This window comes from Microcaecilia unicolor, chromosome 12 (genome assembly GCF_901765095.1).
Source record: "Microcaecilia unicolor chromosome 12, aMicUni1.1, whole genome shotgun sequence".
NCBI classification, from domain to species: domain Eukaryota; kingdom Metazoa; phylum Chordata; class Amphibia; order Gymnophiona; family Siphonopidae; genus Microcaecilia; species Microcaecilia unicolor.
Window position 1 is genome coordinate 79,307,674 of NC_044042.1, and position 24,374 is coordinate 79,332,047.

The window sequence follows — 24,374 nt, forward strand, 5'->3', positions numbered from 1 at the left end:
GAGCAGCAGCCATCTTGGCTAGCTCAGGAGGGGGCAGCCATCTTGTCTAAACGAGAACAGGAAGGAACTCCATATCTGGTCTTGGGAGGATCTCCTATGGGGGCTGCCATGTTGGATTCACCTGAGTTTGGTTTGCTCTGATTGCTTCACTATTTAAAGCACTGCCTCCAGGCCTTCTTTGCTTCGGCCTCATTTGTTCTGAGGAGTTGCTGTTGGAGTGCTGTTCGCCGGCTAGCTTCTGTTCCTGATTTCCTGTGTACCGGACTTCGGCTAGTTTCTTGGATTTTGCTTGTTTGCTGCCTTGACCCTGGACTGATTTTTGACTATTCTTGCCTATTCAGAGTTCTGGTGCTGGACTGTGTCTGTTTCCTGCCATCCTGGTCAGCGGCTGTGCAACCCCGCCGGTTCCAGAAGTCCTGGTGGCCACCTGGAGCTGAGAGCTCAACTCTCGGTGAACGGTGGTCGCTTCCCAGGTGAAGCTAGGGGTTGTCCGGCTGCCTGACCGAGTACGGCATCACTCCATCTCAGCCGTGCTCAGTCGGGGCACAGGGGCTCACTACTACCGGGTAATAACACTAAGCCGCATTGAGCCTGCCATGAGTGGGAAAGCACGGGGTACAAATAATAAAAAAAAAAGTAAGGTGACTGATTTAAAGAAAGTTGCACATGAGGTCAGAGAGATGGTTAAATATTATCTCAGCTAGAGTAGGAGTGGATAAACATGTCCCGCTGCAGTATGTGCGGCGCGAGTCACTCCTTGTGTGTGTGAGTGAGACTAACAAGTTAGTTACTGCTTCCATTAAAGGCCTGGTTGAAGAGCCAAGCTTTCACCTGCTTCCTGAAATAGAGATAGTCTTGTGTTACGCGCAGCCTTTCAGACAGTGCATTCCAGATTGTGGGGGCTACTCCGGAGAAGGCTCGCTTGCAGGTATCACATTGTGTAATGTCTTTTGGAGAGGGTGTGGTTAGTGAAAGTCCTCTGGAGGACCTTAGTATCCTAGTATTTTTGGAAAGAGTAAACAAACTCTTTCAAAGAATTTTTAGTTTTGTAAGTCTGCACTTTGCTTTATCTGTTATATCAAACCATATCGTGTGATGATCACTATTGCCCAGGTGGGCACCGACATGCTCATTACATTCTTTGGATGGTCACTGTCTCACTCTTCCTGCACCAAAGAAGGCCCACTGTGAACTACCAGAACATCTGCATTTTTAAATTTAGCTCTTAGACTGTGGAATGATCTACCTAAATATATTAGATCAGAACTCTTCTTTAAAATTTTAAATCCCAACTGAAAACATACTATTTTGAATTAGCTTACGGATCTCTTAAATTTATGATTTTTTTTTCCTTATTTTTATATCCATCTGTGATTTCCGCTCTACCCTTTTCTCTGAGCTTCCCTCTCCCTTTCCTATTTTTTATTGTGTCAACCTTCCTTTCATTTAAATGGTGCTCCTTTCCAGTGATTTTATGAAATTTTTTGTTACTGCAAGCCTCTTTAATCAATCTCTGGTAAAGTGGTATATCAAATGCTTGAATAAACATAGACGATAGACACAATTTCTCCATGTATGAGTACTAAATCCAGCATCACCCTTTCCCTCATGGGTTCCATCACCTTGAGCACCTTGAAAGACATCCATGATCTCTCTGCTTCTTTATGATTCTGCAGCTGGGACATCCCAACCTGCATCTGGCAGGTTGAAATCTCCCAGCAACAGCACCTCCTCTTTCAGTCCCAACTTTTGGATATCCAGGACCAGGACTTTCTCCAGCTTCTCTGTTTGTGTTAGAGGTCTGTAGGCGACGCCCATGTTGTCCAAGGTGATCCACATTGCTTCCTCCTTTCCCCAGGCCCCCTTTATTTCAGCCTCTTTAATATTGGTTTTCCCATGCAGTGTTACCCTTCCACTTTTTTAAACCATCTCTATCCTTGCTAAAGAGATTATAGCCCAGAACTGTTCTGTCCCATTCACAGAAACCATTGAACCTTGTGTCTGAAAGAAACAATATCTAAGTCTGCCTCTAACATCAGGTCTCTCAGATCCTGCTCTTTGTTGCTTAGACTGCAAAGGTTTATGCTCATTGCGTTCCAGCTGTATTTTATTGGATCTCTCATCTTTTGCATAGCTTTTTTTTTTAATCTAGTCTCTCCTACTTTGTTGTTAAGTGATTACTAAGGTCGTTTATTATTTTCCCCACTGCTGACTTCCTGTTTTATCACATACTCTGGGAGGTATAAGATACATAATGCATTATTCATTTGCAGACAGTGGGAAGGAAGGTCCACTACCTCCTAGAAAAAGCAAAAGTAAAGCAGGGTTGTGTGCTTGAAGTCCTCCTGGTTTCTTCTGAGGTCTATGGCAGGGTTGGTTACAGAGAATGTTTTGGGATAGAACAGGACGATGTGATAAGGTGGAGCTCAGGAGATAACTGGGAAATCTTCCAGCTGCCAGACAAGATGGATGGAGGGAAGGGGGAGTTACAGAACAGAGCTGCTCTTTCCTTCTCTGCTCCAGCCTTATGATTTCCCTTTTTGTTCCCTGCATAGTATGAGAGAAAGGGCTTGGTTTAGGAAACAGATTCAGAGATGCCAAGAGGGAGCCATTTTTGAGAGGGAGATTTTAATACATGCCCCCCCCCCCAGCTCACCTCCCCCCACTCCCACCGACTCGTCCTCCTACTTCCACCCACCCATTCTTGAACTGCTGATGCTCATACCCTGCACATGCAGTTTTCACATATTCACAGATAATCAATAGAAATACAAGAAAATAAAACATGGAAAAAAATAAGATGATACCTTTTTTATTGGACATATCTTAATACATTTTTGATTAGCTTTTGAAGGAAGCCCTTCTTCATCGAAAGCTAATCAAAAAATTTATTAGGTTATGTCCAATAAAAAGGTATCATCTTATTATCTTTTACATGCTTTATTTTGTTTTATTTCTACTGATTACCTTTAAAAGTGGACTAACACGGCTACCACATCTCACATGAGCAAGATGCTGGTGTTGGTAGCTCAGGAATGCTGCTGCTGACTGCCAAGACAGAAAGAAGTTCAGAGCACCTGCAGAGGAGGTCTTCAACTGGCAGGGAGCCCTTTCAGCTCAGGTATTTATATTTTAAGTTGAATTAGCAGGGATGCCCAGCGAAGGTGGAAAGGGGGCAGAGAGCAGGGGACAGGGGGCTGAAAGGACATTTCATGCCTATTCATTTTGCCTCTAGACCCACCCAAAATTTGGTCTGGCTATGCCACTGCTCTACTCTATCTCAGCCTCTCCCCATCGCCTCCTGTTCCCAACATACTGTCTAGGAGGATAGGGAGCAGGTGGCTATTCTCAGCTGAGTGAAATTTCTTGCAGGAGCTCTGTGTGCCCACCCCTAGGAAAGGAGGGGGTAAGGGGCAGTAAGCTGAGATCAGTGCTAGAGGCAAGCGGAAAGTGCTAGTGTCAATCTTTCGGCTAGAAGGAAAGTATTGAGGTCATTCTGAAGGGAGAGGGTAGAAGATAGAAAGAGAGAAAGTGTGTGTGTGTATATATATATATATATATATATATATATATATACAGTGGGGGAAATAAGTATTTGATCCCTTGCTGATTTTGTAAGTTTGCCCACTGACAAAGACATGAGCAGCCCATAATTGAAGGGTAGGTTATTGGTAACAGTGAGAGATAGCACATCACAAATTAAATCCGAAAAATCACATTGTGGAAAGTATATGAATTTATTTGCATTCTGCAGAGGGAAATAAGTATTTAATCCCTCTGGCAAACAAGACCTAATACTTGGTGGCAAAACCCTTGTTGGCAAGCACAGCGGTCAGACGTCTTCTGTAGTTGATGATGAGGTTTGCACACATGTCAGGAGGAATTTTGGTCCACTCCTCTTTGCAGATCATCTCTAAATCATTAAGAGTTCTGGGCTGTCGCTTGGCAACTCGCAGCTTCAGCTCCCTCCATAAGTTTTCAATGGGATTAAGGTCTGGTGACTGGCTAGGCCACTCCATGACCCTAATGTGCTTCTTCCTGAGCCACTCCTTTGTTGCCTTGGCTGTATGTTTTGGGTCATTGTCGTGCTGGAAGACCCAGCCACGACCCATTTTTAAGGCCCTGGCGGAGGGAAGGAGGTTGTCACTCAGAATTGTACGGTACATGGCCCCATCCATTCTCCCATTGATGCGGTGAAGTAGTCCTGTGCCCTTAGCAGAGAAACACCCCCAAAACATAACATTTCCACCTCCATGCTTGACAGTGGGGACGGTGTTCTTTGGGTCATAGGCAGCATTTCTCTTCCTCCAAACACGGCGAGTTGAGTTCATGCCAAAGAGCTCAATTTTTGTCTCATCTGACCACAGCACCTTCTCCCAATCACTCTCGGCATCATCCAGGTGTTCACTGGCAAACTTCAGACAGGCCGTCACATGTGCCTTCCGGAGCAGGGGGACCTTGCGGGCACTGCAGGATTGCAATCCGTTATGTCGTAATGTGTTACCAATGGTTTTCGTGGTGACAGTGGTCCCAGCTGCCTTGAGATCATTGACAAGTTCCCCCCTTGTAGTTGTAGGCTGATTTCTAACCTTCCTCATGATCAAGGATACCCCACGAGGTGAGATTTTGCGTGGAGCCCCAGATCTTTGTCGATTGACAGTCATTTTGTACTTCTTCCATTTTCTTACTATGGCACCAACAGTTGTCTCCTTCTCGCCCAGCGTCTTACTGATGGTTTTGTAGCCCATTCCAGCCTTGTGCAGGTGTATGATCTTGTCCCTGACATCCTTAGACAGCTCCTTGCTCTTGGCCATTTTGTAGAGGTTAGTGTCTGACTGATTCACTGAGTCTGTGGACAGGTGTCTTTCATACAGGTGACCATTGCCGACAGCTGTCTGTCATGCAGGTAACGAGTTGATTTGGAGCATCTACCTGGTCTGTAGGGGCCAGATCTCTTACTGGTTGGTGGGGGATCAAATACTTATTTCCCTCTGCAGAATGCAAATAAATTCATATACTTTCCACAATGTGATTTTCCGGATTTAATTTGTGATGTGCTATCTCTCACTGTTACCAATAACCTACCCTTCAATTAGGGCTGCTCATGTCTTTGTCAGTGGGCAAACTTACAAAATCAGCAAGGGATCAAATACTTATTTCCCCCACTGTATATATATATATATATATATATACAGAGCTGGTGGGGGGAGGCGGGGCTAATACTGGGCAAGACTTCTATGGTCTGTGCTCTGAAAATGGCAGATACAAATCATGGTAAGGTATACACAAAAAATAGCACATATAAGTTTATCTTGTTGGGCAGACTGGATGGACTGCGCAGGTCTTTTTCTGCTGTCATCACTATGTTACTATCAGGCTTATTTTCGAACGTGATCGCCAGCGATCTTCCGACATAAATCGGGAGATGGCCGGCGATCTTGCAAAAGCGGCGAAATCGGTATAATCGAAAGCTGCTTTTTTGACACCATCACCGCTTTCCCATTGCCAAGCCGGCGAAAGTTCAAGGGGGCGTGTCGGCGGCGAAGCAAAGGCGGGACATGGGCGTGGCTACCAGATGGCCGGCTTTTGCGGATAATGGAAAAAAAAAGCAGCATTAATCAGTATTTCGCCAGTTTTACTTGGTCCTTTTATTTTCACGACCAAGCCTCAAAAAGCTGCCCGAACTGACCAGATGACCACCGGAGGGAATGGGGGATGACCTCTCTGTACTCCCCCAGTGGTCACCAACCCCCTCCCACACTAAAACAATAAAACTAAAAACCTTTTTTGCCAGCCTCAAATGTCATACCCAGCTCCCTGACAGCAGTATGCAGGTCCTTCGAACAGTTTATGTTGGTTGCAGTGGACTTCAGACAGGTGGACCCAGGCCTATCCCCCCCCCCCCCACCTGTTACACTTGTGGTGGTAAGTGTTGAGCCCTCCAACCCCACCACAAAACCCACTGTACCCACATGTAGGTGCCTCCCTTCACCTATAAGGACTATGGTAGTGGTGTAGAGTTGTGGGGAGTGGGTTTTGGGGGTGGATTTGGGGGGCTCAGCACCCAAGGTAAGAGAGCTATGCACCTGGGAGGTATTTGTATATTTTAAAAAAAATTTTAGAAGTGCCCCCTAGGGTGCCCGGTTGCTGTCCTGGCATGTCAGGGGGACCAGTACACTACAAATGCTGGCTCCTCCCACGACCAAATGCCTTGGATGTCGCCAGGTTGGAGATCGCCGGCATTTTTTTCCATTATCGCTGAAAAACAAAATTGGCCATCTGAAACCCGACGAACTCTGGCATTTGGCCGGGCTAAACCGTATTATCGGGAAAAAAAAGATGGCCGGCCATCTTTTTCGATAATACGGTTCCGGCCAGCTTTAGCGTCGCCACCAAAATAGATCGCTGGCGACGTTTGATTATGCCCCTCTATGTGTGTGTATATATATTTTTTTTTTTGTGTGTGTGTGTGTGTGTCCCTATTCCACAGGTAAAACACTGAATCTCAGGGTGACCCCCAACTCAGATATGTGTATACAAGGTCATATTACTTCCATCCTGCCAATGACATGATGATACCTCTACTTATATAACAGAATACTGTTACCTTGCACATTTCCATTATTACATTGACTGGTAACCTTCAGGTTGTCTGAGATAATTATAGCTACAGGTCTTTTGTTTTTTTAGCAGTTTACAGTTTAGCTCATGGATGTTTGGACCTCAGCTGCATGCGTCTTTCCCATTACAACCGTGGACTTGCTCCTGTTTTTTACAATGAAACTAAAACTACAATGTTTATAGACTCGATGCGGGTTGAACCTGTCTATGAGGTTATGGACTCATCTAGGTAAGAATTAAACACCAAGGAAAGAGCATCCAACCTACAGCATTTCTAGCAGCAGCTGTATATTCACCAAAGGAACAAGCATTACATCACCTGAAAAAGGCGTACGCTAAACCCATAAAATAAGAGGATAACAGACACTGCAGATCCACGAAAACATGAGTTTTTTTTTTTTTAATAATATCAATCATTTGTCAAACCCTGTAGAGTGTACCAAAAGAATTTTCTTTTCTTTCTTTTCATTAACATAGGGGACCTTTTACAAAAGCTTAGCATGCACTAACAGACATTAGCACGTGCTAAATGATACACATCCCAGGGGCGTAGCCAGACTTCGGCGGGAGGGGGGTCCAGAACCTGAGGTGAGGGGACATATTTTAGCCCCCCCTGGTGCCGCCGACCCCCCCCCCCCCGCCATTGCTGACCCGCTGCCACCACCAGCTTTCACCCACCCCCTGCCGACGACCCTCTCAATCCCCCCTCCCGCCGCCAACCCTCCCCCGCTGCTGCCGTCACCTACATTTGCTGGCGGGGGACCCCAACCCCCATCAGCCAAGATCCTCTTCTTCCAGTGCAAAGTTTCATTCTGTTTCTGTCAGTCTGACATCCTGCACATTGTACGTGCAGGACGTTAGACTGACAGAAACAGAACGAAGTCTTGCAGATCAGTCAGCAGCCGCGTTGCTGGCCGATCTGCAAGGATTTGTTCTGTTTCTGTGAGTCTGACGTCCTGCACAGACAACGTGCAGGATGTCAGACTGAGAGAAACAGAACGAAGCCTTGCGCCGGAAGAAGAGGACCTCGGCTGGCGGGGGTTGGGGTCCCCCGCTAGCAAAGGTAGGCGACAGTGGTGGGGGAGGGTTGGTGGCAGGAGGGGGGTCGAGAGGGTCATCGGCAGGGGGGTCCAGGGCCAAATCTACTGGGGCCCAGGCCCCCATGGCCCCACATAGCTACGCCACTGACATATTCTATTTTATATCCATTGTGTGTGCTAATGTCTGCTAGCGTGTGCTAAGCTTAAGTAAATGAACCCCATAGTAGCATAGTAAATGTCGGCAGATAAAGACCCGCATGGTCCATCCAGTCTGCCTAACAAGGCGTCCAGAGTTGTAGCTGGCATTTTGTGCAGGTCACGCTTCCTCATCGTTAAACACTGGCATCCACTTGCCTACCTCATATAGGGGTCCTTTTACCAAGGTGCACAAATGGATTCAGCATGCGCTAATTAGTGTTCAGTAAATGATAAGACACCCATTATATTCCTATGGGTGTCTTATCATTTTGTGCGTTCTAATCGTTAGCACACGCTAAATCTCTCTTGAAACTTTTTTTATTGAGTCTTCATATAACATACAATAAAGTAAAAAAGAAATAGAAAAAACATGAAAAAAGCTTACTTCAAATATGCAAGTTAGAGAAGTGCTTTACAACATCACATATAGGAACTGTAGAGGTATATTAGAGTTTAATTCAAAGTGAATCAATATAGTCCTTTAATGGGGACCATATCAATGCTTTTTGACTGATTGTTCCAGTGAGGCAAGCTGACGCCATCTCAAATTTATGGTATAATAACCCTGACTGCCACCAAAAATGCTCATTAAGCATTGAGGCATTTTTCCAGTTGGCAAGGATCATATATTGTCCGATAGTAATCAAGATGCCAAATAGATTCTTATTATGGTCAATTAAATCGATTTCAAGTGAACAGGGCTTGAATACAATCAAATGCCATACAAGGATGAACATTAATTTTGAGTATACCACAGATAATTTTCCAAATATTGTGCCAAAATACTTTAATCGTTTCACATTCGAACATCATGTGTATAAATGTTCCAATACTTGCTTGACAGTGCCAGCTTAAATTGGAAGTAGTCAGTTGCGCAGCGTGTATTTTCCGTGGGGTCCATATAGCCCTATGATATAGGAAATACATAGATTGCATGATATTGGCTGATGCCAATGGTCTAATTAAAGACCTCCACAATCTGGAATGGGTTGAATCTGGGATTGTTTGGTTAACATCTATCTCCCATGTGTCTTTTAGGAAAGAACTAGCCGTTAAGCCCGTAACAGCGGGCTAGTTTTTTGTTTTCCTATGGCCTCCCCCTGTCCACCAACCCTGCTCTCTCCCCTGCCCTTCCCCCAGCATCTGTTTCCCTCAGTTCCGCCCCCTCCTTCCCTCCCTGCTCCCTCCTCCTCCGATTTCCTCGCCCATGTCCAAGCCCTCCTCCATATTGGGCTGTACTGCTGGTGGAGGTGGGACTTGGACGTCTACACTCTCAGCGTTCCGACTCTACTGCACATTTGCAGGTGAGTCGGTCACTTGCTGTTTATATGTTTGATTATATTTATACTGAGTAATATTTTGTAGATGGAGGAAGCCATATGCTTGTTTTTAATCAAGGACCTAACAGTTTCATAAATACTGGGTTCATAAGAACCAGCTGATTTTAGTATACTTGTTTTTTTTAACACAATGTGTCAATTGCAGCCATTGCAGGTATTGTGTGTTAGGAATATGTGTTTTGTTTTGTACCTCCTGGAATGTTAATAAGGTGTTTTGTCCCTTTATACATATGTCTTCTACAGTCCACATTCCACAATTGGCCCAATATTTCCAAAAGAATGGTTTTTGTCAATGTGAAATTTGGGGTTGTTCCATATTGGTATTTGGGTGGAGGAAGAAATAGTGCGGTCTAGTAACTTATCTAGATGCGACAAGCATGTTCTTGTATTGTGCATAACTAGATTGTCCCTTTCGGAAGTAGTAAGAGTCATGTAGACGGTTACACATAAAGGAACTGGGAAGGTTATAAGTTTCTTTAATTGGAGCCAAATAGGTGAATAATCTGGTTGGGGGGGGGGGGGGGGGAATACCAATAGCAACCTTGCCGTAGGATAAATGCCTTGTGATAAAGCAAAATATCAGGGAACATCAGACCAAGTTTCTCTTTGGGAGCTTTGAGTTTTGTAAGTGAGATTCTAGGTGGTTTAGACTTCCAGATAAACGAGGTTAGTAATCGCTCTACCTGCTTGTAGAATGAGGTTTGAAATAGTATTGGGATAATACTAAGTATAAAATTTATTTTAGGGGCACCCATCATTTTAATGGTCTCTATTTTACCCCACCAAGAGATGTGCAGAGGGTGCCATTTTAAAAGTAGGTCTTTGAGAAACTTGAGTATATTGTCACTATTTTCCTATATAATAAGACGCACCTCCAACGTTCTGAAGCCGAGAAAGTGAAGCCTTCAAGCCTTGAAGCATTCTTGCAACGTTTCGGAACTACGGCTTCAGAACGTTGGAGGTGCGTTTTATTATATAGGATGTGCTCGGTGCTTTTCTGTAGCACATGGGGAGAATTTAATATATGCTGATTAAAGTGGAGGAGTGGCTGGAGGGGGGCAGGGGAGATAGGAGAATCGCTGAGTGGCTAGAGGGGGGGCAGGGGAGAGAGGAGAATCGCTGGGTGGCTGGAGGGGGGCAGGGGAGATAGGAGAATCGCTGGGTGGCTGGAGGGGGGCAGGGGAGAGAGGAGAATCGCTGGGTGGCTGGAGGGGGACAGGGTAGAGAGGAGATTGGCTGGAGGGGGGGCAAGGGAAAAAGGAGAATCGCTGGGTGGCTGGAGGGGGAGCAGGGGAGAGAGGAGAATCACTGGGTGGCTGGAGGGGGGACAGAGGAGACACACTCGCACCCAGCAGCCTCACTCTCTCTCTGTCACACACACACACTTGCACATTCACTCTCTCTCTCTCTTTTTTTCTCTCACACACAGTCAATCTCACACATACTCTCTCAAACATACACACTCTGAGAAAAACCTTGCTAGCGCCTGTTTCATTTGTGTCAGAAATGGGTCTGTTTTACTAGTGTTTAATAGTGTCTTGTATTGTGTAATAGAGATCTATGCCCAAATATCTCAGTTTCTTGGAAGACCAAACCAAATTAAAAGGCTGTACTAGGCTAGGCACTGCGTGGATGTTCAGCAGTAAGACTTCTGTTTTTGTCTGATTAATTTTATAACCCGAGACTGCAGAGTAAAGTTGAATTAAAGAAAAGAGTGGAGGAAGAGAAGTCTCAGGATTAGACATATACAACAGTATATCATATCATCAGCATATGCAGAAATTTTAAAGTGTGTGTTTTTATATAATATTCCTGTAATATTAACCTGAGCGTTAATAGCCAGAATGAGTGGTTCTAATGCTAAGAGGCACCCTTGGCGCGTGCCTCTTTGTAAAATTATTGTATTTGATAGACAGTTAGCTATAAATTTGGCTGTGGGCTTTGAATATAATACTCTTATTTTAGATATGAAGTCTGACAATGCTCCAAATTTCTCTAGCACTGTAAATAGATAGTGCCATTATAACCTATCGAAGGCTTTTTCCGCATCCAGGGACATTGCTATAATAGGATAATCCTGAAATTTGGCAATATGAGACAACTGAAAGAATAATCTAGAGTTATCCGATATTAATCTGTCTGGCATGAAACCTATTTGGTGTGAAGATATCACCTTACTGATTACACCCTTTAATCTGTTAGCTATCATTTTTGCGTAGATTTTATAGTCCGTATTAAGGAGAGAAATGGGTCTATAATTTTGTACAAGTTGAGGATCTTTGTTAGGCTTAGGAATTACTGTGATAATTGCTTCTTAGAATCTGCTCATTGAAACTGTTGACGGGTCCAGTGAGTTGTACATTGGTATGAGGGTAGCAGAGAGAGAATTTGAAAATGCCTTGTAGAATTCAACGGGGATGCCATCCGGACCCGGTGCTTTATGAGAAGAAAGACCCTTTATAGCTTGCATAAATTCTTCTGTATTAAATGGTTTTGAAAGTGCCTTATTTTCTGAGTGGGTCCATTGTGGGTAATCAAACTGAGGGGAAAAAACTATTTATCAGTGTCTCGATCCGTTTTGGACAGGTAGAGCTTATTATAAAATTGATGAAATAATATCTCTAAGGGTGAAGTTGTACTGTTGCCTTTAGTGTTTCTAACAGCTGGAATTTGTATTTTGATTTCTTCGCTTTGAGGTAATTAGCTAAACTTTTGCCACTCTTGTTGCCAGCGGCATAATATTGGGATTTAGTTTGAAATATCTCTTGTGTTGCCGTGCCAGTAACCATTTTGTTATACTCATATTTAAGTTGGTAAAGCTTACTTAAATATTGTTTATCTTGTGAAATGATAAAATTATTTTCACACTCTTTAACTTGTAGTTCTAAGTTTTGGAGCATTTTAGCCTGTTCTTTCTGTTTAAAAGCTTCTATAGAGATAATCTCTCCCCTTAAGGTTGCTTTAAAGGCTTCCCATATAGTAAGCGATGAGATTGTTTCCGTGGAGTTGGGTTGAAAGAATTCTGAGATAAAATTTGAAATGCGAGTTCTAATCTCTTTTTCCTGTAATTAATTAGCATTAAGGTGCCAAATAGGCGACCTGATGCATGGCTGTTGTAGCGAGGATATTCTTAGAGAAATCGGAGCATGATCAGACAATACGAATGTATTGTGGCCCCTACTTTTGATGCCAACAGGCTAGCAGAGATGAGGAAATAGTCAAATCTAGAGAAACTGTTGTGTGGTGGGGAAAAGTGCGTATAGTCTCTTCTATCCAGGAAGCTTGATCTCCAGGAATCTATTAATTTAAATTGAGTAATCTAGTAGCCCACCTTAGTAAAAGGACCTCATAGGCAGTTATATGACGTAGTCTTGGAACATAATATCACAGTACTGATCATTTCAACCATAGGAATTTCTCCCCCTCTCCCACTGCTAACTAGCAATATTTATTTACTACTATCAATTTTATTATGCCTCCCCCTCCCTCATAGAGATATGTTATAATTGCTGGTGCTGCGTACGCTGTGAATGTGATATTTTATTTGTATTTATTTACTTCTCTAGATTTGAAATACTGCCTTGCTTTACAGTATAATAATGTGTCAGATCAACATTTAAAACAAACATTAAAAACACAAAAATGTAAAGACAAACAATCAACGACTGACTCTGAGATTACTTAATTTTCCTATATCGTCAATAATGACACCTCGTGATTTTCTTAAGAAGTATTTTCAAGAAATACTGAATTTATCTTTAACAGATATACCTCCTTGCAGTAAAGTCTATTATTTGCCAAATGTTCAAAAAAATAGAGAAGTTTCAGAACCAGTGAAAACTATGCCCGCTATTGACATTCAAAATTTAACAGCTGTTCTGGAAGAATCTATGGATGAGATCACATCCAGAGGAACTTTGATTATAACTTTAGTTTTCGAACAAGATATAAATATGTTGATGAAACTGTATTTTAAATATTCCTCTAAAACATTTTGTGGCCAGAAAGTGTGGATGTTCCCGGATGTGGCAAAGATTACACAACAAAGGAGAAAACAATTTTTACTTATGAGAGACGAAGTCAAGGGTTTAGATGCAACATTTATGTTGGCCTACCCTTGTAAATGTTTGATTCGCCTGTCTGGGACAAAATATGTTTTTTTTGAACCATCTCAACTAAAAACGTTTCTGGATTCTAAAAGATCTTCTAGTTGAATGACATTAAGAACTATCAGCAATAATAACTCGGGATAAAGATCAGGACTTACCTACACGTTATTAAAATAGTTTCTTCTTAAGTTACATTCTCCTTGAAATTGTACTTACAACCCACTACCCCCCCTTCCTAGATTGTGGTCTGAGGCAGAGTATAAATAATTGTATTCTGGAAATCTTTGTTAGATTTTCTATGTTTTCTTTTTATTTTCTCATAAATAATTTCTCTGTATTGCCTTACAAATGATTATTTGTTTGTATTATTGAAATTAATAAATAATAAAATAAAATAAAAAGACAAACAAATGTACAGTCAAATAACATTCTGTGAAGTATATATATTTTTTTCAAACCTCCACAGCTATTCATAAAATACACATACTTAATCCCTATTTCTCCCTGCCATTTTGGGGGAACGGACCGTAGAAGGTTGCTCTGCACTGGTCTTACTGCCCAGCTACATTTTTTTCATAAAAAATGTATTTATTTATTAGGATTTATTAACTACCTTTGTGAAGAAACTGTATTAACAGTGTTACAATAGTAAAATGACTAAATGCCAACATAATGTACAATAAGAACAGGTAAATTTGGAAATAGGCAAATTATATTCTAGTAATAGCAATATAATGACACTGCGATATTGCATCAGTAAAACAGCACAGAAGAACATTCATTAACCCTGGCCCTATGCACCCTCCCCACCTCCAGCACCTTATTATCCAGACAAGCACCGTTCTGACATACAAGGTCACAGCTTTATTTTTGAAGTACATAAGCAGTATCCCTTCTGAGCCATCCATATCCCCAGCCCATGGCCTGCCATCCTATGCCAGCCAGGCTGAGCCTTCCTTGGTGTGACTGTCCAGCCCCAGCCCACACCCCTTCAAGTTTTACCTCTATCCATACTCCTCTGGGCAGCACTGACCTCTAATCCTTGCTTGCAAACTGGCTCAGAAACCTGCCACAGCCTAGCGGAAGTGATTCACCTCCCCTAGCCCCCCCTCCCCCCATGAAGTTGCTACTTCGCTTACATCAATCCCAACACCCTCTCAATTACATCTTGCAGTGTTGTATTGAAAATATTACCAATGTCTGATAAATATACCCCATCTGCGTGGTAGAGCCCGCTCATGTTCATTGTCATTAACAGGTGCCGAATGGCGTCTCCACCCTTCGGGCAAAGTCACTGATTTACTTGTTGGCTTTTCACTGGACTTGGTCTCAACAGTCACCAGACCCTACACCTGCTGTGGTATAAGGTCAGAACATATGACTCTTACAAAAGGGTATATGGCACTTAGGATCACCGTCTCTCTTAATATTCCTTATTAACTCAATTGTAGGCACTTTATTTAAGTCATTCCCTCTAAGAAGCATTATTACTGCATCAAGTTGAGCATGCCTCTCCAACCAGGCCATCAGTGTTGGAAGTCACTGATACCAGTGCATGCCACTCCATCCATACCACTCCAGCCTTATCCCTTATAGAGCCCAACTCAGTTGCATTCTGGTTGGCCCACCGTTAAGAGTGGCCCAGAAACCACACCGCCTTCATCAGCACTGCACCTACATCAAGACAATCAAATAGTAGTGTAAGGGTGTCAGGAGGGCCCCCTGCTTGTCCCGGCAATAGGATGCGTATCCTAAGGATTTCCATCTCCCAATCCCACCCCAGGCCACCTTGGAAGCTGCTCATGCCAAATGAACTGGCATCTAGCCTTTTGGCACCAAAGACCTCCTTCAATGCTGCCATAAATTGGAACCTTGTCAAAGGGGAGCCATCCTCATGCACTAGCAGGCTGGAGGCAGAGTTAGGGGGAAGTGTAGCTGGTTGGTGGCCATATTCAGCCCACTAATCGACTAAGTTAATGGCTCTCACATCCTCCCTGTCTCCTCGGCTCGTAACCTTGGAGTCATCTTTGATTCCTCTCTCTTCTTCTCTGCGCATATTCAACAGATTGCCAAAACCTGTCGTTTCTTTATCTACAACATTAGCAAAATCCGCCCCTTCCGTTCTGAATACGCTACCAGAACCCTTATTCAAACCCTTGTCACCTCCCATTTGGATTATTGCAATTTACTTCTCATTGGTCTTCCGCTCAGCCATCTCTCTCCTCTCCAGTCTGTCCAAAATTTTGCAGCACGACTTATTTTCCGCCAAAATCGTTATACCCACACTAGCCCACTCCTCAAGTCACTTAACTGGCTCCCTGTCCGCTTCCACATTCAGTTTAAACTTCTCGTACTGACCTTTAAATGCATCCACTCTGCAGCCCCCCATTACCTCTCCACTCTCATCTCTCTCTACATTCCTCCCCGTGAACTCCGCTCACTGAGCAAATCTCTCATGTCGTCCCCCTTCTCCTCCACTGCTAACTCCAGGCTTTGTTCCTTTTCCCTCGCGGCACCTTATGCCTGGAATAGACTTCCTGAGCCTATACGTCAAGCTCCATCTCTACCTGTCTTCAAATCTATGCTGAAAACCCACCTTTTCACCACTGCTTTTGGCTCCTAGCCACTACTTAATTGCCCTCCCCTTGTTCCTTTTCTCACTCAGTACTTCCCTCGCCCTTAATTTGTCTTGTCTGTCTGTATTATATTTTTAGATTGTAAGCTCTGTTGAGCAGGGACTGTCTCTCTTTGTCAGGTGTTCAGCGCTGCGTGCGTCTGTTAGCGCTATACAAATGTTAATAATAATAATTATAATAGTAAGTAAGTACTTAAAATTAGAACAGCAAAACACTATCCTAACTTTTATATGCCAAGTTAACTGGGCATTGGTCTGAATATTGGCAGGTGCCCAGTTAACTTGGCCTTGTTGAATGATGCCCAGCCACCACTAACCTGCTGCTATTAGCTCATTTGGTTTCTGTTGAGTTACAGCTTGCTGTATTGATTGAGAGCACCTTCCCTTCTCGACAGCAGTGCTTCTCAACCCTCTCCTGGAGACACACCTAGCCGGTTGGGTTTTCAGAATTACCACAATGAATATACATGAGATAAATCTGCATATTCCCCTGGATTCTATATATGGCGCCCAAAGTTGCATGCTTCCGGGATATACGCACAAATAAATTGGATAATGAGCTCTGAACCATCAATAATTGGATGCTAGCAACTAAATAGTGATGTTAATTGGCACTCGTTAAAATTTACATGCGCATCTGGATGCGCGCTATTCCATAAGGCACAATGCCTAACTCCCATGGTGTGTATCTCAAAAGGGGGCATAGCCATGGATGTGTCATGGGCATTCCAAAAAGATGCTCATGGAATTACAGAATATTTATTTATTTATTTATTTATTTATTTATTTTATTTTATTAATTTATTGGAATTTATTAACCACCTTTATGAAGAGATTCACCCAAGGTGGAATATTATAGCAGGTATAGATTAACTTACAATTTTGTTAACAGCATAACAATAGTAAAATAACCAGGAATAAACATAAATACAGTAAGAGGGAAACTCGAAAGCAGCAAATTAAAACTTAATAATAGGACTACCATGAAACAGTATCAAAAATCTACACATTTAACAGCACTGAAATTCAAATAACAGAGATATAATACAATGTCAGTATAATACTAATGAAACATCTAATAAGCATACTTTAGAACATTCAAATAACATAGATATGATGTTAATGCTTTTCTACAACACAGCTTACCATACAGCCAAGGGGCCAAGTGCAGATATATAGATGGGGACAAGATGGGTGGTACAAAGTCAGTTGGGATAAAGACGTTCAAATATTTGAAATATTTGAAAGGTATTAATCCGCAAACGAACCTTTTCTGGAGATGCGAAGGCAGCAGAACGAGAGGACATGAAATGAGATTGAAGGGGGGCAGACTCAAGAAAAATATCAGGAAGTATTTTTTCACAGAGAGAGTAGTGGATGCTTGGAATGCCCTCCTATGGGAGGTGGTGGAGATGAAAATGGTAACGGAATTCAAACATGCGTGAGATAAACATTAAGGAATCCTGTTCAGAAGGAATGGATCCTCAGAAGCTTAGCCGAGATTGGGTGGCAGAGCCGGTAGTGAGAGGCAGGCATAGTGCTGGGCAGACTTATACGGTCTGTGCCAGAGCCGGTGCTGGGAGGCGGGGCTGGTGGTTGGGAGGTGGGGATAGTGCTGGGCAGACTTATACTGTCTTTGCCCTGAAAAAGACAGGTACAAATCAAGGTAAGGTATACACAAAAAGTGGCACATATGAGTTTATCTTGTTGGGCAGACTGGATGGACCATGCAGGTCTTTTTTTTCTGCCGTCATCTACTATGTTTTTAAATAGATGGGTAGCTAAACTCTAGGTAAGTTCTTTGTATAGTTAAACAAGATATAAGGAACTGGTCTAAGTTACGGTGTGTGTAGCAAGCTAGTCCAGGTGCAACGTAGTGTATAATCAGTCACTCTCTTTATTAAAGGCTTGGGGGAAGCGCCAGGCTTTCACTTGTTTCCTGAAGTACAGATAGTCTCGAGTTAGATGTTGCCTCTCTGGGAGTAAACTCTAGAGCGTGGGTGGCTACTCCTGAGAAGGTTCGCTGGTGGGTATTACAGCATACAATTTATTTTGATGAGGGGACAGATAGTGATGCTCGTGGAGAGGACCTTAGAGGTCTCAAAGGTATGTAAAGGGATAACTTATTCTTTAAGTACTCTGGCCCATTTTGTCTGAAGATCTTGAAAATCAAACATAGAGTTTTAAATTTAGCCTTGTAAGGTACTGGCAGTCAGTGTAGTTTTTGCGGGAAGGGTGTGATGTGGTCACACCACTTGCAGCCTTCTATCAGTTGTGCTGCAGCATTCTAAATTAGTTGGAGCTGGTGCAATCTCTTTTTGGTTTGACCAGTGTTTAGGGCATTACAGTAATCTAGTCGTGTTGTTATCATGGCATGAACCATTGTGGTCAGGCTTAGCATATCAATATATGATGAGAACTTTCATAGCAGCCGCAGGTGATAGAGACAATTTTTAAAGGCTGTTTGAATTTGTGGAATCAGAGTGAGTGATGAGTCTAGCAGTATCCCAAGATTCCCAACCTGTGATTTTGGGGGGAGTTCATACTTCCCAAAAGGTATTTTGAAGTCAGGTATTTGTCCACTTGTATTAAGTACCCAAAGAAACTCGGTTTTGCTGGGTATCAGACAGAGTTTGTTGTTGTTTGCCCATTCCTGAGTTGCAGTTAGACAAAGTCAGTTTACTCAAGGCTGTGGGTAGAACTGGTTCAATAGGTATGAGTAGTTTGCACATCATCAGCATAGATATATAATTTTGTGTCCATTGAGCAAAGCATCTCAGCCAGAGGCTTGAGGTTGTTAACAAATAAAATGGGAGACAGTATGGATCCCTGTGGCACCCCACAGTTCAGTGCCCAATGTAATGATGTGCTGCTGTTGAACAGCCTTTTAAGCATAATATTATGATCCACAGTGCCGAAGGCTGCTGAGAAATCCAGCAACACTAGTATCAAGGCAGATCCTTTGTCAAGGTTTCTGTGCAGATCATCAAGAAGGGACACAAGAATTGTCTCGGTTCTGTACCCAGGTCTGAAGCCAGACTGACATGGGTCTAGCCAATTATTTTCAATTAACTAGTCCTGAGTTAAATGCAGACTGTCTATTCTATAAGTTTTGCCCAGAAAGGAATGTTAGAGAATGGTTAGTAGTTTTCAAGCTTGTCCTGCTCAAGTGGGCTCTTTTTCAGTAGGAGGTGCACTATAGCTCTTTTTGTTGTTGTTGGTAGCTGCCCTTCAACCAGATGAGTTAACTAATTTATTGGGCCATTCAATGAGGCCTATGCTCACTCGCTTGTTCTACTATCTTTGCTGGCAGGGGTCAAAAGGGCAGGTTGTGGGCCGTAGACCTTTCAGGATTTTTTCAAGAGCTTCCTCTGTGACTTGGTTGAATGAGTCCCAGATGACTGTGAATGGTGGGGGAGAGGGAGCTATGATGGGACTGTCTGTAGTCCTGATGGAGACCTTTCATTTTTTTGGTAAAGTATGTGGTAAAATCATTGCTGGTTAGCTGTAACTGGGAAGGCTGGTTCTGTTATGGGGTCTGCAGTAGACTGTTTACTATTTTAAATAGTTGCTTGGTTGAATTTACAGCTTGTTCAATGTGTTGCGAGAAATATTGTTGTTTAGCTGTTGTTAAGGCCTGGAGGTACATTGCCATGCATTTTTTACAGTTCAACCTGTCTTCATCAAGGTGAGACTTTCGCCATTTTCTTTCAAGTTGGCGTCCTTGACACTTAAGGACCCATAGTTCTGGGGAGAACCACGGGGAACGTTTGTGCATAGAGCATCAGACCTTCTTTAGAGGGGCCATTTTTTTCTAATGCCATTGCTAAGTGTGCATTCCAGATATCAACCTGTTCTGACACTGTCATCATCTTTTCATCCACATAGGGGTAGGACAAGGCCTCTAGGAAGTTATCAGCAGTCAGATTTCTCATGTCTTGAATTTCCTTCCAAACTTTGGTTGGGCCCATCTGTTTTATGTAGTCTTTAATAGAAAATTTGATTAGAGAATAAACTGTCCGTGATAGGGATGTTATCTCAATGCCATCAGTCTTGTGTTCAAAGATGTCGACCCCTTTACAGAACACCAAGTCTAACATATGGCCTTTTTTACGGGTTGGAGATTTGATCACCTGAGCGAATCCTAGAGCTGCCACCATATCAAGGAAGGTAGTAGTGGTGGTGTCTGGACGTTTGATGTATAGGTTAAAGTCTCTCTGACACCACCACTACTTCCTTCCTTGATATGGCGGCAGCTCTAGGATTCGCTCAGGTGATCAAATCTCCAACCCATAAAAAGGGCCATATGTTAGACTTGGTGTTCTGTAAAGGGGTCGACATCTTTGAACACATGCCTAACTTGAGTGCCGGCATTTATGCCGGGTTGTAGCAGGAGTAAATCCGGCGCCCAAAATTAGGGCTATTCTATATAAGGCGTGCACCCTTTACAGAATAGTGATTAGCGCTGAAGTTTTTTGCCTAAGTTTCAGCACTGTATATTAAATTCCCTCCAAACTGGATACCTGTTGCATGTAAATCTATCTCATGCATATACAATGTGATCCTGAAAAGTTCACTGGTTGAGGGTTAAGAAGGACTGCCCTAAAGACTTGTGGTACCACAGGACTCCTCTTTGGTTGCTGTGCCAGGGAAGTCAATGACCATTAGTTATACCTGTGATTTTTCTTTCTCATGCAGAATGCCATGAATCTGCCGCCTGACAAAGTGCAGGTCCTGAGACAGTATGACAATGAGAAGAAATGGGAACTCATCTGTGACCAGGTAACGACCGCATAGCTACACATCCTCCATGGATGGGTTAGGATCTGATGCTGAGAATACCCAGGGCTGCTGAGAGACAGAGTTGGGCTTGGGGTAGGGCCGACGTAGCCATCACCATCCCCCCCCCCCCCACTCAGGCTGCAGCCGCCCCCCCCCCCCCCCCCGTGCCTCCTTACCTTCCTGCATCTGCTCTTCCCTTGGTCTGTCACTGTCCTGCTCCTGTGTGCCGGGACCCGGATTATCGCGTTAATGCATTCACCTGGGTCCTGACACACAGGAGCAGGAAAGAGACAGACCCTGGTGCCGAGCCCCCCTTGGAGGCCGGGCCCAGGGAATCCCCCCCCCCCCCCCTAGTGATCATGAAAATACCCCTCAAACAAGGTGCAGCTTCAGGGTTCCCAGATGGCTCCAGGTCATAAGTCCTGTATCTTCACTTCTACATTTAAGGACTTGGAGTAGACATACATGCATACAAAGGGAGGGGGGACTGGCCCTACCTGCGCCTTATGACATGAAACCATTTGCCCATCTCTGGTGTGGGATGTGTGGCATTTATTGTACCACCATATCACCACCCTGTTTCCTTCACACTGCTGATAACACTTCATCAACCACATTAGTTGGTGATTCCAAATATTGCTTCTTTTTTTTCCCCTTAGGACCGGTTTGAGGTGAAGAATCCTCCTTCTGCCTATATTCAGAAACTCAAGAGCTATGTGGACACAGGTGGAGTCAGCAGAAAGGTGACACCCCGTTGGCTTAGTAGATATACCATATATACAGATTTCGAGTTGAACTGGTACACACAGGTATGCTGCCTCAATGCCTCAGTATTTATTTTTGCTGTGTAACATGCAGCTGATCCTTTGGGTACATCCTTCCCTCCTTGAATGTGCAGCAACATTTCCCATTGGTTCAGAGAAGATCATTGGATGAAACATAAAAACATTCATTGACTAGTCAAGAGATGATATGATGATATCATCACGTTTCCGTTTTTTTTTGTACTGTTCTAGAATTATACTAATAAACATGGCCACTGGTACTCAATAGCTGAAGAAGCTACTACTACTACTATTTAACATTTCTATAGTGCTACAAGGCATACGTAGCGCTGTACACCATACACAAAAAAAGACAATCCCTGCTCAAAGAGCCTAGATAAGACAGGTAAACAGAACAATTAAGGGTAAGGGAATCTGTTCTAATGACAATAAGCCCATAATAAGTGTGATAAAACAACTATAGTCTGCACTGTTTACTTCATTTTGGACACTATGCCCGAAATCTATAAAAGTGGCTAAAATTGCACGTACAAATTTGGGTATGCCCTTGATTAATGAGCCCAATTTGTGCTGATAATTGAGATCTTAACAAGCAATTATTAGTGCTAATTGGATTTAATTAAAATGTGCACACGTAAATGTAGATGCAGGATCTGCGCTGTAAATTTTTACACGTGCCCAAAGGGGGGCGGATCAGGGGCATTCCTTTAATTTACATGCGTTGTTATCAGGGGCGTAGCCAGACTTCGGCGGGAGGGGGTCCAGAGCCCGAGGTGAGGGGGCACATTTTAGCCCTTCCCCCCGCCATTGCCGACACCCCCTGCTACCGCCACCACCAACAACAACTTTGACCTCCCCCCCGCTGATGACCCTCTCGACCCCCCTCCCGCCGCCAACCCTCCCCCGCCGCCGCTGTCGCCTACCTTTGCTGGCGGGGGACCCCAACCCCCGCCAGCCGAGGTCCTCTTCTTCCGGTGCAAGGCTTCGTTCTGTTTCTGTGAGTCTGACATCCTGCACGTCCTGCAGATCAGCCAACAACGCGGGACAAGGGAAAAGGGGAGAAGGGTAATAGAGTCCAAGAGGTCCATAAATTAGTTGTATTCCAGGAATTATGATTTTGAGACGGGTCCTTTAGGGTAAGCCTTTCCAAATAAGCTGGTCTTAAGAGATTTTCTGAAATTCAGATGATCATGAATGATTTTCACAGATTTAGGTAATGTATTCCATAGTTGAGTGCTAATAAAGGAAAAGGTGGAAGCGTAAGTGGATTTATATTTGAGACCATTACAGGTAGGATGATGTAGATTTAAATACGAACGTGATGATCTGCAAGAATTCCTAGGTGGCAGATTGATAAGGGTATCCATGTAACCTGGGGATTCACCATGAAGAATTTTATGGACCATGGTGCAAATTTTAAAAGTAATTCGTTCCTTTATTGGAAGCCAGTGTAGTTTCTCACGAAGGGGTCTAGAACTGTTGAATTTTGATTTTATATATATATATATATACATACATACAACACATTGCTTTGAGGTATTACATACACATACTGATTTTATGAACTAACATGAGCAGAGGAGACAAAGAACCCCATTTTATCTAGAAGGTAGAGATCGGAAATGAGGCATACAGGTTGGTACTTGCTCAGTTAAGATCATAAGAACATATGAATAGCCACACTGGGTCACACCAGTGGTCCATCTAGCCCAGTATCCTACTTCCAGGAGTGGCTATGTCACATGTACCTGGCAGAATCCCAAACAGTAGCAACATTCCATGCTACCAATTCTGGGGCAAGCAGTGCTCTGCCGACGCATTCCCTTTTCTAAAATACCTGCAGAAGTACATGAGTATTTCTAGCACATGCAGCAGAGCAACCATTTTACAAATATCCACATTGAAAAAAATGAGTGACAAATGCAAAGTGATGCACATTGGGAAGAATAATCCAAACCATAGGTCCACCTTAGGAGTCATCACCTAAGAAAAGGATCTAGGTGTCATTGTAGACAATACGCTGACATCTTCTGCCCAGTGTGCGCCGTTGGCCAAAAAAGCAAACAGGAAGCTAGGAATTATTAGGAAAGAGATGCAAAATAAGACCAAGAATGTTATAATGTCTCTGTATTGCTCCATGGTGCGACCTCACCTTGAGTATTGTGTGCAATTCTGGTCGCCATATCTGAAAAAAGATAAAGCGGAATTAGAAAAGGTTCAAAGAAGAGTGACCAAAATGATAAAGAAGATGGAACTCCTCCCATACGAGGAAAGGCTAAAGAGGTTAGGGCTCTTCAGCTTGGAAAAGAGATGGCTGAGGGAATGTAGAATGGGTTAAAATGAATCGATTTTAATGGAAAATTTTTCTAGAAGTAATAATCTTCGTTTTTTAAATTTTCCTTTCTTAAATACTATGGCTCCTAAAGAGATGTTAAAATTATATTTTAAAGAAATCCTCCAAATAAAAGAAGAAGATATTCCTCCTTTGGCACAGGTTTATTATATTCCATCTAGAAATTTACAGCAAATAGAAAATCAACCTTTGGATGTATCCGCCTTACTAGAACTTTCTGACACTGAACAAGTATTGCCTGCTACACTGATAATAACGGTAGTTTTATCTCCGGATAAAGCTTGGATATTAAGATTATTTTATAAGAATTCAGCAAAACTCTTCAAAGGTTTAAAGATCAGCATCTTTCCAGATGTTTCAAGAGAAACACAATTACGTCGGAAGAAATTTCTACAGAAGAAAGGAGAAGTGCTTACTTTGGGGGCATCGTTTTTCCTTAAATTCCCTTGCAAATGTTTAGTCACCTACCAAAACGAAAAATTTACGTTTTTTGATCCTATTCAACTTGAGA

The 24,374-nt window shown here is 43.0% G+C and overlaps 1 protein-coding gene across 1 annotated transcript in view; it reads left to right on the forward strand.

Moving 5' to 3' along the window:
- FMNL1 (formin like 1) overlaps window positions 1-24,374 on the forward strand; it is a 138,688-nt gene that overhangs the window by 36,308 nt on the left and 78,006 nt on the right. The window contains exons 2-3 of the mRNA XM_030220847.1: window positions 20,642-20,725; window positions 21,385-21,534. Coding sequence (XP_030076707.1) covers window positions 20,642-20,725; window positions 21,385-21,534 — 234 coding nt within the window. The remainder of the gene's footprint in view (window positions 1-20,641; window positions 20,726-21,384; window positions 21,535-24,374) is intronic.